Source organism: Scatophagus argus, chromosome 17 (genome assembly GCF_020382885.2).
Source record: "Scatophagus argus isolate fScaArg1 chromosome 17, fScaArg1.pri, whole genome shotgun sequence".
In the NCBI taxonomy this organism is placed as follows: Eukaryota; Metazoa; Chordata; class Actinopteri; family Scatophagidae; genus Scatophagus; species Scatophagus argus.
The window spans coordinates 21,002,738-21,016,743 of NC_058509.1; the positions used below are offsets into that span (position 1 = coordinate 21,002,738).

General features: G+C 40.8%; 2 protein-coding genes across 2 annotated transcripts; one reads left to right on the forward strand and one right to left on the reverse strand.

Annotated features, from left to right (window-relative positions):
* The first annotated feature begins 1,606 nt into the window (after window positions 1-1,606).
* s100v2 (S100 calcium binding protein V2) lies at window positions 1,607-9,587 on the forward strand. The gene is made up of 3 exons (XM_046417900.1): window positions 1,607-1,814; window positions 4,834-4,965; window positions 7,893-9,587. The coding sequence occupies exons 1-3, from the start codon at window positions 1,806-1,808 to the stop codon at window positions 8,061-8,063; spliced, it is 312 nt and encodes a 103-aa protein (XP_046273856.1). The 5' UTR covers window positions 1,607-1,805; the 3' UTR covers window positions 8,064-9,587.
* LOC124074713 lies at window positions 9,337-13,462 on the reverse strand. The gene is made up of 3 exons (XM_046417899.1): window positions 13,265-13,462; window positions 12,669-12,714; window positions 9,337-11,912 (listed from the first exon to the last, which is right to left on the reverse strand). Exons 1-3 carry the CDS (start codon window positions 13,329-13,331, stop codon window positions 9,932-9,934), a joined length of 2,094 nt encoding a protein of 697 aa, XP_046273855.1. The 5' UTR covers window positions 13,332-13,462; the 3' UTR covers window positions 9,337-9,931.
* Window positions 13,463-14,006: the final 544 nt, after the last annotated feature.

The following is a 14,006-nucleotide window of genomic DNA, read 5'->3' on the forward strand; positions in this document are numbered from 1 at the left end:
GGTGATGTGTGTGTGTGTGTGTGTGTGTGTGTCTTCCCCCAAGCTTGGGTCCTCTACCAGAGGCCTGGGAGTGTGAGGGTTCTGCACAGTATCTTAGCTGTTCCTGTAACTGTGCTGTTCTGTGAGGAGACCACCGATGTTGTAGATCCACTTTTCCAGTTTGGAGGTCACAGCCCCCAGTGCCCCAGTTACTACTGGCACCACTGTTGTTTTTACTTTACTAGTCACATCTTTTCTGGCTCTTCATTTACACACTCATACACACACAGGCGATGACATGAAATTTGCCTTTGATAATCAATGATCAATCATCAATGATCATTCCTTCACGAGAAACCCAACATCATGTCAAGTCATGCTGCGGTGGCCTGGTGATCAGACCGCTTATCAACAGTGCTGTCGTTCACGCCGTTTACAACAATACCGTGCTGCTCCCGCACAAGCAGGGAAGCACAAATACTTGTTACAGATGGAGAAAGTCTCCGTGGAAGAGCTGTTGCTCCCAAGCCCAGAGCTGGAGCGTATCGAGTGGACTTTACGGACCGAGACGAGGATACTCCACCATAGCGGCGTAACAACTCACGGCATGGCGACGCTTCCCAAATTTGCACTCTGCTGGGCGTGTCAGTAGGCGGTTTCGATAGATGATGATCCCAAACAGGAAACCAATCCACAAGGGAAACTCTGCTTGGCTGCATCTGATTGGCTGGATGCTTTCACGTGTGGGCTGTCTACTCCGGGATTTTAAAACGAACCAACATGGCGGCTCGTTTGGAAACTTTGGATCATGTCTCTAAAATAGTTAAGCGAAATGTGTGTCCGAAAGCATTTTAAGCGAGAAATAAATCATGTAGTTTCTGAGTATACCTTCATTTTAGGTCGATAATGTCAGTTAATGCGTTTTTGGCCGAAGTTTCGAGAGGCGTCCGGTCGGACCGGACACTGCCTTTTTGCATAAAGTTGAAAATTCTCTGCTTTATGCAAATAAGTTAAGTGCGCCGTCTCTCGAATCGAAGCACGACGCTACCAGAATGCATTGCGGTACGTTTCACATAGGCAATGAATGGGAAGCGCGTAAATGACGGATCAAGCGGACACGTACCATGCAACTTGTGTCCTGCTGTCCAACTCTGCGCTGATCACTGCGGTGACTGATTGTGTCAGAATGAGGCCTACAGCTGGGACACAAAGGCTGTCTGAGCAGAACATGTGTGCCTTGCAACCTGTTGCCTTTCGGCGTCCACGTTAACGGCTGTGATCAACATCTGGGCATAGTCGTGTTGACATCATACCAGTGTCACTGCAGTTTCAGTGTCTATATCGGCATATTAGTCACAGTCATGAAGAAAACTACCAGGTGAGGGGTTCTCTCACTCCCTCTGTTCCTGTCTTTGAGTAAGGATCACTTCATCATCATTACTGATTATCATTAAACGCAAACTCCACGTAGAAAGTTAAGAGTTGCTAGTTGCAGCGCCGCAGCTGCAACGCCGCCGCTCACGCAGACAGCGCGTTGCGTTTGCTGTCGGCGTACATGTTAACGGCGTCAGAGCAGCCACACTCCCCGCGTGAGCAGCGCGGCGAAAGAAAAACAAGAGATTCCGCAGCGCATGATTCCGAGCCGCCGCCCGCCCGTCGCCCATACATACCTCCCTCCTTTTTGGCTTTTCTCTCATACTGAGGGAGGATCCAGGAAGACTGCCAGTTGGTGACAGAAGCGGTATGTTCCACTGACACACTGCAACAGCAAGCAAGCAGCGAGACACGCAGTAAGAAAAGTGAACGCATCAAAACTGACAGTCGACATGCCTCAGGTGAGAACTAACACATCAGCTATTGTCTTTTTGATTAGAATTAAACCCAGAGAAAGGCTGCGCACGATCTTCATGAAGTTGACTTTTAATTAATTTTCCTTTCAAGGGGAGGGAAAACTTCGTTGCTTCTTTGTTTATTCACTGCGATATGAAAAGGGGGGAAAAAAAGTCTACACACGGATTTCATTCCTTTATGAAGTTCGAGTGACCAGATGAGAGAAGAGCCAGTCATTAGAGAACAGTTTCCTGCTGAAGTCGCGCCATCTCACGCCAGGGGGAAAAAATGTCGCTGAGGAGCAACTTTTTGGGAAAAGTTATAGCTCGCCCTGTTAACTGCTTATGTTTTACCCAGTTTTTGTGTATGTTTTATCCCAGTCGCCGTTGTCCAAATCAGACATATTCGGTCCAGCAGCGTAAAGGCCCGTATTTTCTCTCATAGGGGCTCTACATACGTGTGCCGCCAGCTGCCCCTCCCTGAGAACAAGTATGCTAGTGTAGCTGCCAGGTCCTGTGATAGCCTGCATTTAGAGACTTTGTGCACATACTCCAACAATGAAAGTGGCTATTAATCGATGGGAATATTCTAGAAATCCTAAATCAAAGTAGATATATTGAGAAGAGCAATTAGCTAAGACGTTATTAAATGAATCAGGGGCGTGTCTCTGAATGTAGGGCCCAGGTGAAGCCCAGTCCACCTGACCGTGTTGTAAACTATAGTTCAGGGCCGTGCAGTGGCTCAGGCTTTATTTTAGGACCTTTCTCAGTGTGCTGCTTGTTCCTCCTTCATCGGTAATGAAGAGTTAATAATCTGTCATGTTTTACTCAAAATTAAAAGAAAAAAAAAACAACAACTATCCACCTCAGTTACATCTAACAAACTACCTCAGCCAGTTAAAAAGGGAGAATGTTGTAGAACTTGCACTGTTCAAGATACGTTTGCAAACTGTATTATAAAGTTCCAACACCAGCTCAGATCCCCAGAGCTTGTCCCACCTCACTGTTAATGTTTTGAGCTGGAATGAAGTGTAGGGATTGGGTGAGGTAATAGGCGCAGAAACAGGAATCTATCTGGATTTGTTCACATTGAAACTAAATCATAAAATGCCTTTATTGGGTAACATAGCTACATACATTCATATCCATAACAGTTTCTTTACTGGTAAACTAAAGCCTTCACAATATTTTGATGGCGCTTGTACTTGTACATTGGCTAACAATGCTTCGTAATAGATTTGTGAAATATAATGAGGTGTTGAAATGGCCTACACTAAGCCTCGACTACCATCATGGCACCGGTACTGTCTGTGGGATAGTTTCTTTTAAGTGAAGAGGACTTGCAGCAGCTTGTGGTACATCAGTCAGAGAGGGTGTGGCTTTGACAAAGCTGTTGGGCCACATGCATTGAATAACTGGAGCAAGACTGGAAGTATGCTTCGCTGATAGAAGAGACAAGTACCTTTTATGCCGTTCTAACCAACGTAAACATAAACACTGAATGACCGCGTTTAATGCGGAAGATGTTTCTCGCAGAGAATTCTCATCCTACGTGCAGCTCTACACAGCTTTTTAGTCTTTCAGCTCATAGTTTTGGTGTCGGAGCACATTTCAAGTTTGTGTTTGCTAACATGTTCACCTGAACAACTTTAGAATATGTTGTTTGTGGTCAACATGACCGAAAATAAATAAATAGATGAATACTGCTTAGTATTCATCTTCTTAAACTGACACAGATTAAACCATGGGCCCCCATTTGATAAGACTTTGTCCCCTATTTGATAAGAATTTTGCTTTTTAGATGATTTATTTCAGAAAGTGTATGAGACCCATGACCATATCTTTGACTGTGTTACTTAAGAATGGAATTACAGTCATGGACCCCAGGAGGGACTGAGTTGCAACACTTACTAGATACTTTTTTAAATGTACTACTAACAGTTAACAAAATAAAACAGTAACAAAAAGGAAGCACCTTAAATATGAGGTTCAAAGTTCAATCTTGGCCTTGGAAAGATTAGAATTCACCAGTTTAACGATGTGCGTCTCGTTCACACCTCGTTTCTTCGGACTCCAAGTTACAAAACACAAGTTAGCACTAGACAACATGATGTTTCGTATTGTAAGACGATGTCAGTTTGTCTATCTCCAGGGATTTGCCCATGCTATTTGAAATATATTGTACCATGGTGTCTGTTTTGAGAGCAGATGTTTTGCTGTTTGCAGCTAACTAATTACGTTAGAAATTAATCAGTACAACTCTTTCAACATTTGTACTGGCCTAGTGTGAGCCAGAGAGGAAAACAGTGACTTTGAAACAATATATGTTGATTTTGTTTGTATTAAAAATGTTATGAATGGATAATGTGGAAATAAGATAAATATGGGACTTGTAAAATATGACTTTGTGACTGACCGTCCACTTGATGAATGCTGGCCTTATGCTCATTCTCTTTTGTAGCTCTGTTTTAGTCTGCATGAACTCCTGAGGGAAATATCTGTATCTGTGTGCTGTTTGCCACTGAGCAGATAGTGTACAGCTGGCCTTTCCCACTGCAAACAGCTGCCTTCTGCAGCCAAAAACAAGAGTGGAACAAAACAATTAAGTTGTAGCTGGCAGCTAAACCGGGAGTTGAAACTTAATATGAAGTACCGTAAAACTGATGGAGGCTTTGGATTGAGCTGATTATCCTCTGTAGATTCACCATGAACAACCCCTTTCACATCTTTTATAATAAAAATATCTGTTATAGCTGCATTGACCAAGAAGTTTTGCTTCCCTAAATCAAGGCAATGATAATCAATATTTTTGTAATTTAGGAAGGAAGACTTTTTGCATTCTCAATGCTGAAAAGTCAGTAGCTGCATTTGTTGTCTGTGCAGGCGGAGCTTCAAGATGAATGGCCAGTCGCAAAGCCTGTTAGCAACGCGCCTAATCTCAAGAAGTGTTGTTAGATTTAGGCACGACCGCGTGTTTTCTATTGCGGTTCTTCCTCCGTTTATTCCTTCCTTGTCTTCTTCCCAGTTTTCAGACCTGGAGACGGCCATCAGCACATTGGTCACCCAGTTCCACTCTGCCTCAGCTGACAACGGTCCAACACTGAAAACTGATGAATTCAAAGGTCTTTTGTCCTCCCAGCTACCTAACCTGGTCAAGGTAAAACCGCTGTCTGTCCCCATGTGCTTAACCCTTCAGGCATACATGCTGTGAGTGCAGTAGCTGGGTGTGGCAGCACAGTCACCTCACACAAAGATGATCAGAAAAGCCTCATGCTCACACCTTGTAAACACACTATAAAGACTTGTACACACACACATTTAACTAGCAGTTGGTTGACAGTTGACAGTTGGGAGAAATCCGTCGTCTAAGCTCTCATTGAGCTGACGATCAAGGTGGTGTTAACCTTTTTTAGAGGTATACCACTGAAGATCTGTTATTTCAAACAGCTTGTTAGGCTCGATAGACGGCTCTAATATCCGTCTGTATGTGTTTCAGTTGCAAGTGAAACAGCTCACAGCTTTACCAACATCCCTGCTCTGAGTATTCATACACCAAAGGCCTGTGCGAGACAACTTCAGGGTTAACACTGGGTTTTCAGTGTTACAGTGGAGGTTCATTTCTTACCGGGCTGCATTGCCGTGGTATATATGCTGCATACCTAACTTGCTCCAGGGCAGGTTATTTTTGAGAAAACAGATTAACACATATAAAACGCTGCCTACTGAGAAATCACCTCTCTGGAAAATGTCATTGTCATTCATAGAAGATCCTGGAAATTGGTGCGCAGATTGTTAGATATGTACTTTTTCACATTTTTATATTTATTTTTTATTTACTCCCAAGTCTGTTTAACAACAATGGGGTCACAGCTTTTAAAAGTGTGACACATTAGCGACTCATTAATTTAATGGAATATACAAATGGAATTAGGATCGGTTCTACCCGTGCCCTAATGGGCAGCTAATATATATGCCTTTTAATTACACATTCACACAGTTAGTCATACTTTACCAGCTGCGTTTTGCAGCCGTAACTGTGTTGCTTTTAGATTGGATTATGTATAACGTCTTTGTATTTGTTGAATAGTATATTATAGTGGCAGTAGACTTGCCCATGCTTGGAATTGGTCATATGCTGTAAATACCTCCTTTTATGTGAATGTGCTCGTGGCTACACTGGGAAATCCTTGGTTTCAATCAGAATAGCACTGCAAAGAGCCAGATACAAACAGAACTACCCTTTAAGCCTATAGATAACATTCAAAACATAGTTTTCATTAGAGTATTCCTTTGAAAGATACAGCCCTGATACAAAAAGTCTTTTTTCTTTTTTTCTGTCTAAGACGCCTCAATTTAGCCCAGTCGTCTTTAAGGCCTGCCTCCCGAAAAGCCCAGTCTGACATGACTGGTTACCCACAGAGGTTTATGCCAGCAGCACTGCTTGCCATGTCTCCATTCAGCTCTATCTTTTTTTTTTCTTTTTTTAAGCTTCCCGTCAGCTGCACTCCTGTTGTGAATATCACCACAAGAACTGCTTCTAAACCAACACCTTGCACAAGGAATCTGATCTGTATTACCCTGTCTAGCTTCACTGGGAAACTGACCTGCTGGGCAGTGAAGTGGACACTGCCAATTGTCATGCTAATTTACCAAATTAGCAGTGAATAAACACAAAACCTGGCTCTTGTTGATAATGCAGTCTATGGTAAAATGGCTTTGCAGGCGTTGTAGAGATATTTCCATGACATTTCTACTAAAACATAAGGTTAATCCACTGGGTTTTGACATCCTCAGGTGAGAGCAGATACAGACTTTCAGGATCAGTTTTTTTAGGAGATAACAACTCCCTTTGGCGTGGTTTGCAACCTTGCAGCTGTTTTACAAGCACAGAAAAACTATATAACACACTAAAGGAAAATAAAAAACTGAAAAATACTTTGCAATAAGACATAGTTTCAACCACACACAATTGGCTTAAAGATTCTGAAAGCTGAAGACCTCATGTTTTCAAAACAGTATGGTATTCATATGTTTTATGAATAGAACATCTTTCATTGGGATTTTTCCTAACTACACCCTGTGGTGGATCCAAGCCTGGGGGTTCTCGGGTTCAAGGAGGAAGAAGATGTGGTCTGACATAAAAGTATAAGCCAAAAGTCACATAGCCTGAGAGAGTAGTTGTGTTGTTGGGGGGTGGGGGTGGGGGTGTCACCAATTCAGTATGTGACCAAATGTGTATTGTCACTATCTGCCCTTCTGTTCCTCAGTTATGGTGAGGTAACAATGACCTTTGAAAATTAAAATCTGATAAGGAATTCCCTCAGGCATTCCTGAGACATTACTTTTACAAGAATGGGATGGACATACAGACTGAAAACGTAACACCTGTAACACCTGTTCCCACAGGTATCATCACAGAGACAGAGAGATTGTAGCACTTTTATGTAGTGATGTTAACACTTTTAAATGAAGAAGGGAGCCAGTCAGTCTGGACTGACAAAAAATAATTCCAAAATAGAAAGTAGAGAAGTAAAGAAATAACAGTGAAGCACATAGCAATGAAATATAAAACAAAAATCACTCCTGTGGTACCCCTCAAGACAAACAGGAGATCGCTGACTGTCCAAGGTACAATTAGTGAGTAGCATCAGTCAGCCAGTAAGAAGTCAATAGGTTGGCATTAGCATCTGCATTAGCTCTGCCAAGACTGGCAACTAATTGAGAATCTCTGACCGGGAATACACAGATGCACTGGATTATTCCTCCATTTTCTGGAAAAAATATCTGGCTCTAACTCCTTCATCTTAATGCTCCTGTTTGTTGCCTTGTCCAGATTCTTTTTAGTGCTGTCACAATGTTACAAAATATCCGCTATAACTTTGATAAGTACAGTGTCATAACTGCCTGACAAATCTGAACCAAATTGTAATTGATATGAATGATATTTTACCCTAGTTGGGTTAGTGACTAGCACATTCACTTTCACAGTAAACACACAAATAATTTGAAACTGTTTTCGCTCTGCTTATGATGACAAAACATGGCGTTGGCATGGCATGGTGTTCACATGTTGTGTTCCCACAGGGGATTGGCACAGACCAGGGACTGAGTGAGATCCTGCGGAAGATGGGAGTAGGTGACGGCGAGGGAATCTCTTTCAAGCATTTCTGGACCTTAATCCAGTCATTAGCCACCTCACAGCACAGCCTCCTTGGCGGCCAGAAGGGCTCCTCATGCAGCTGCATTCTCCTGTGAAGAGCATGCTCTCAGCCCAACACATCAGCAAGCTCCACAAGTGTCCACCCTGAAATTTAACTAACAGAGCAACATCACTCTTCACATCAGGTGTCGGACAGAATACAAGGGCAAAGTCTAGTCTGCACACAGCAAACTATTTCTGACATTTATGACTAAAACATTACAGTTTCTAAATGCTGTGATCTCTATCTGACCGGTTTCCCAATGATTCTTATGCCAGTATGCTGCCCAGCATCCTTCACACCTGTTTAATTTCAGGCTCACATTGAGCAAGTCTACACATTGCTAGATCTTGAAAGATTTTTGGTATTAGAAAGGTTTTAAGAATCAGAGTACAATTGGAAGGAGCTTACAATAACATATAATCTAACATACATAACATCCATTTGCTGATCATGAATTTGGTAATTTGTGGTGTATTATTTAATTACACATATTGGTGGTAGTAGTGGTGGACTTTCAGAACAGCTGTTAACACTTCTGCCTTCAGTTACACAGAATGAACCCCTTAGGCTCTGTTAGGCAATCCAGCAACATAAGCAGCACATAGCATACAAGTCCATTATACTAACTTTGAATTGAACTGGTGAAAAAGATGCTGGGCATTACCACAGACATAGTCACTAACGTAGTAACTTGCTCTAATTTTGTCTTGATTCATGGTGCCTCCAAATGGATTGTGTTTACTTCAGTAATAACAGTAGGATGAACCACTCACTGGTGTTGTATTCACAGCTTCATAAGTACATTTCCTAATAGCTCAATGTGTGAGAATGCTGACAGTTGTGGTGTACTCTATCAAATGGAAGCATGGATGTGAAACACTTAAGGTGCAACATTGGCTATTTGCTATTCTGGAAAGGAGAATGGGGTCTTAGGTGTCTCAGTTGCCTAGCATTGGTCATCTCACTAGTTAATCACATGAATACAAAGCATATCCTATAGTTTATACACAATAATAGTGTAGTCAACTTGTCAACTTGGCATTTAAAAATGCCAACTCTTAAGTACCATTTGAAGCCATATCAGTATAAGAGCATGTATTAACAAACAATCTGATGCCATACCATTAGGAATGTTTTAGTAGTTTAACTGCAGTGAAACATTTAAATAAATTTCTTTCCTCCATTGTGCAGATCTGATTTCATTGTAAATTATTGTTGCAGTTCTCTCAATCTGTTGTTGTATTAGTAATGCCAGTACCTTAAAATGTTAAATCACGTCTGAATCTTTATGCAAATGACATTAATCATCTCAATTTGACCTCATGTGTTAATAACAAAACACAAAACTATGGTTTGGATACTTTCTAAATTTCAGTATGTTTGACATTCATCTGGAGGAACAGCTCAAAAAGCATGCTTTTATTCCCATTAAGTTTCTACTAGTAATGCTTTACCCTCTGTGATCCTGCATTTTCTTTCTATTTATGTTTTGTAGTTTTCTGTATTCTTACCTGTATTCTGACCTGTGTGACACTTATAGAAAAATGATGCAATAAAGAAAATCACCAGAACTTTATATGTTACTGTTTAATCTTGTATTGGTTTCAGAAGAAAAAGCAAATCATCTCAGTTTAAATATTTGATAATAAAATCCAAAGTATCTGCTCAAACAGCATTATGTTTTATTGTTTTAACTTAGAGAATTATCAAGATGGTTTCTCTTCTAGCTGTTAAACAATATCAAATGTGGAGCTGTGTCAGTCAGCGGAAGCACCAATAAACTATGTAATGTATGTGTTTTTTGCAGTGTCATGTCAGCCTCAGGCAGAACATAAGAAGCTAAGAAGAATGTTAGGGCCAACTATGCAATAAAGTCACAATAAACTAAACTACTTTTGCACATCCTATGCTACACTAGCATTATGAATTTAAATTCTCATGGAAAGCTGAAGCACATCCTCTCTTGAGTTTCTTTCCCTCTGGTGTACCTCGAAAGAACTCTAGATAAGATGAGAACACATACTTATTCATAACTTTGACCCTCCCAAAGATATCCAGCTCTGTTTGCTCATCATGGTTGGCAGCATTCATCATTTGCTTTGATTTGATGTACAGGGTATTTTCCTTTGCTACAACTTGTTCTAACCAAATCTGTATATTTTGTGGTGCTCTTCCATAGTCGTCAACAGCGCAGCCATAGAATCCTCTTTGCAAATTTCCTGGCCAAGGTTGGTCAGTCACCATGGGGTGGTCATCTCCAACAAATGCTGTGCAAAGGGGGCTGTCAGTCCCTCGTGAGCGGCCTACTTCACAACCTATGACACTCATGAGGAAAAGTGAGAAGGTTCTGAAGTTACGTACAGATGCTGAAAACACCGCTGCCATAAAATAACGACCCCATCTCTCACAGTTGTAGTTACACTGCTGGAACTGGAAAGTCTGGCGACAGAAGTCATTGAACTTGGAAGCTTTGAGACCCTGTCTCAGCTCCTGTAGGGAGGACTCATCCTGCTCCTCTTTGAAATTTTGATGGAAATTTTCAACTTCAGCTTGACTGGTAGTGGCCATGAACTTGCCTACCAGACTTACACTAAGATTTGTCTTCTGTACTTTGTAAATGCATTCATTGAGAACATAGTAAAGGTCTGATGCAACTTCTTCTCTGGCGTTGTATCGTATCTCGGCAAGTAGATCCTGGATGCTAATAATATGTTTGAAGATAACGTTGTCTTCAGCTGGTCTTGGTTCTGTAAGCCAAATTGCTTGTTTTTGATCATGCTCCAGGATATAATCAGGAGCACGCCTTTTTTCATTCTCCTCAAAGAACAAGCTCCAAGTGAGACCCTCGAGGCATTCAATAAAAGGGTACTTTTTGCGCAGCTCCATTGGAACAAACATTTGAGGGTGACTTGGCCACTCCAATGACTGAAGATACAAAACATCTCCTTTATAAGCAGGAAACACTGGCCCCACACAACCAGTTTCCACTTTCATAAGCAGTTCACCTCTTTTATCCAGTTCAGCAATGACTCTTCTGCTGTTGTCATGAGATCTCCATTCTCCGTCAGTCCAAGACATGATCTGTCCATCAGAGCTGACAGACACAAAAGAGTTGTGTAGGTGCACTTTTGTTTCTAATGAGAAAGACTTCAGAAACCGTAGCAGCTGCAACATAAAGTGCAGGTGATTTCCAAGGTTGCAGCTGATGAGGGTGATTGTGCCAACATGACCAAAGAGCCTTTCAGTTTTTAACAGTAACCTGGCAAGTTCCACTGGACCATAACCAGACAGCTGGACTGTTCCATTGGTACCATTGCTTCCATGGCCAACCAGTAGGACATCATGATTTTTAGCAGAAAAAGAATGTTTTCCCCTGAGAATATGCAGCACCCCTTTGTGGTACCTCAGCAAAGTTGATATAGTGGGATCTCTCTCAAACAGGTTAGTGGCAGACTTAATCACTGCAGGGTCTTCTTCCATAATAACTATAGTCTGGTGACTGTATTCAGTATTATCTTCCCTCCTAGTTATTTGTCGTTGGTTACACATTATTTCTGTCTTGAGAGCGTCATTATGACTGAATCTAAAACCCTCTGAATGAGTCAAATAAACTTGGAAGGCCTCCTTAGTTAGACAAGTACCTACTGCACAGGTAGATACTGTTTGATTTATGGAACACAGCACATGGACAGGAGGATTACAACTGTCAGTAATTCTCTGACGTGGTGTCTTTAACATGAATAAAGTCAGAGGTTCTGTAAACCACAAACCCACACCACTATTGATTGCATTCATTGCTTTGGACCTGTTGCCTCTGTAAGGATCAGATGGCCACTTTCCAGTGTCTTCAGGATCAGAGTGTAGTGGGTCAAACCTCAGTGGAGTCATCTGAAGATATGCCCTGGAAGTGGATAAGTAATGAGCCAGTGGATCAAATACTCACACTGACTGAATGGCACAGAGAAAGTTAGAACTGTAATATATAAGAGAATGAACTGTGAATGTGAATGAACCATTTGCAGGTTCCATCATTTGCTTCTCTTTCCCCCTTTTCCATATAAGAGTTTGCAGTTATTCTGTATGAGCCAAGAGTTAAAAAACAATGGAAGACATTCTAGTGGCTCTCTGATGCAGTGTCTCAGGCACAGTAGTGCTTTGACTTAAACACTAATGTCAGGTTGCTAACTTGGTCACAATGACAATTCAAACATTCTAAATGTTTGGCAGCTAATGTTTCCCATGTTCACAGTCCTAATATGTTGTTTCTTAAATTATTGGGCAAATGGAAATTATGACCCGATGGTGGTAGATGAAAGGTAATCAACATCGTTACTCCTGTTCCTGAGGGGAATGTGAATGTACCAAATTTCAAGGCAATTCATACATTAATTAAGTGAGATGTTTACTTCTAACGTGATGAAAGTCTAGAAAAGCTCAACAACATGCAAAGAGTATGGCCTTGATATATGCCAAATATGACTTATCAAAGATGGTGACTGTTTAACTCTGGTGGTGAGTGCTCAAAAAAGGTGTTCATTATTTTCTCATTAAATTAGTACTGACAATTTTGGAGTGTATATAAACGTATCAGAGATCCAGTGAATAGCCAAGTCAGGGTTTTCACATAAAAGCAGTCTTGTATTATGGGGTGTCTCACCTGTTTCCAAGATTGGAGCTGAATGGAGCTCCCTGGACCCTCCAATCTGTAATGACAAAAACAATTGAATAAAATTAAATTAAACGCAAAGAAAATTGTAATGCTCATTCCACTGGTGTTTAGTTAGTTAATGTAAAATTCTGCTTGGGTCACGATCAGAATAATTGTCCTCAAATACACCCCAAAGATGCACTGCAGTCCAAAACAGGTCAATCAATATACTACCATTTTATATCATAAATCAGACTACTTTTGGTTTTAACATTTTTCACTTGCAACATTTTTGCTCTCAGTTGTCTTCTTTCCTAGAGGCTTCGCCAAAAAGACAGACATGAAAACAGCAGAAAATGTATTTATTTTACAAGCCTGTGAATATTCTGATTCATCCAGGTCATGGTTATCTCAAGGAAATTCAATCGAATGCAACTGGACTTAGTTATTTGTCTTTGAAGACGTTTCACCTCTCATCCAAGAGGCTTCATCAGTTCATGCTCACTTGACTAGGCTGGGACTAGTCCCAGCCTAGTCAAGTAAAAGTACATTTGCTAAATGAAAGTACATTTTGCTAAATGATCAAAAAAGTGTAACAATCTTACCATTGTTTGTTCCTGCTGCCAAAGACAGCTGAACAATAATAGCACAAAATCCGCTGGGTTTCAACATGGTTTTGAGGTTCTCTGCAGAGCAGCTTGAGTGAAGATCGTTGTGAATTCACCAGCTAGAGGAGCTTCAGGTCATATCTCAGTCCACATTTGGTTAGATAAGAATGTAAATGACAAAATAACGTTCACGAATGCACAGTTATCAGTTAAATATTGCAACACTGCAGGCTGTGAACATTTTTGTCAGTCTGCCTGACTACTCCACCATAGGTTTACTTCACTATTTAAAACAAGATATGCAAGCTTATTTTATGTTTTCACTGTGAACTACTGTCATAAACAGTTTGTTGTAGTTTGACTTGCAGTTATTCAACTTTTAAAGCCAAATATTTACCTTGGCATCAGAAACTCCATTACCTCAAAGTAATCCACTTCGATACACTGTGAGTTTTATATAACTTTTTAATCTCATTTGTCCCATTCATACTAATAGGACCTTTTGCCACATGTCATGCTTCATATAACTTCTGCTTCCTCTCTATACAAATTCAAGTGAGAAATGCAATTTAGCTCCCAGGTCCCAACTCAACTTCTATCTTCCTATTCATTATTTAAACCAGAAACTATTATACATAACGTACTGTAACTGTTATACTTATTAAACTTTTTTCAAGATTTTTTGTGGACAAAAGTAAATGGGAGAAAATGAAACACATTTTCTGTGATGCCCCTCCCA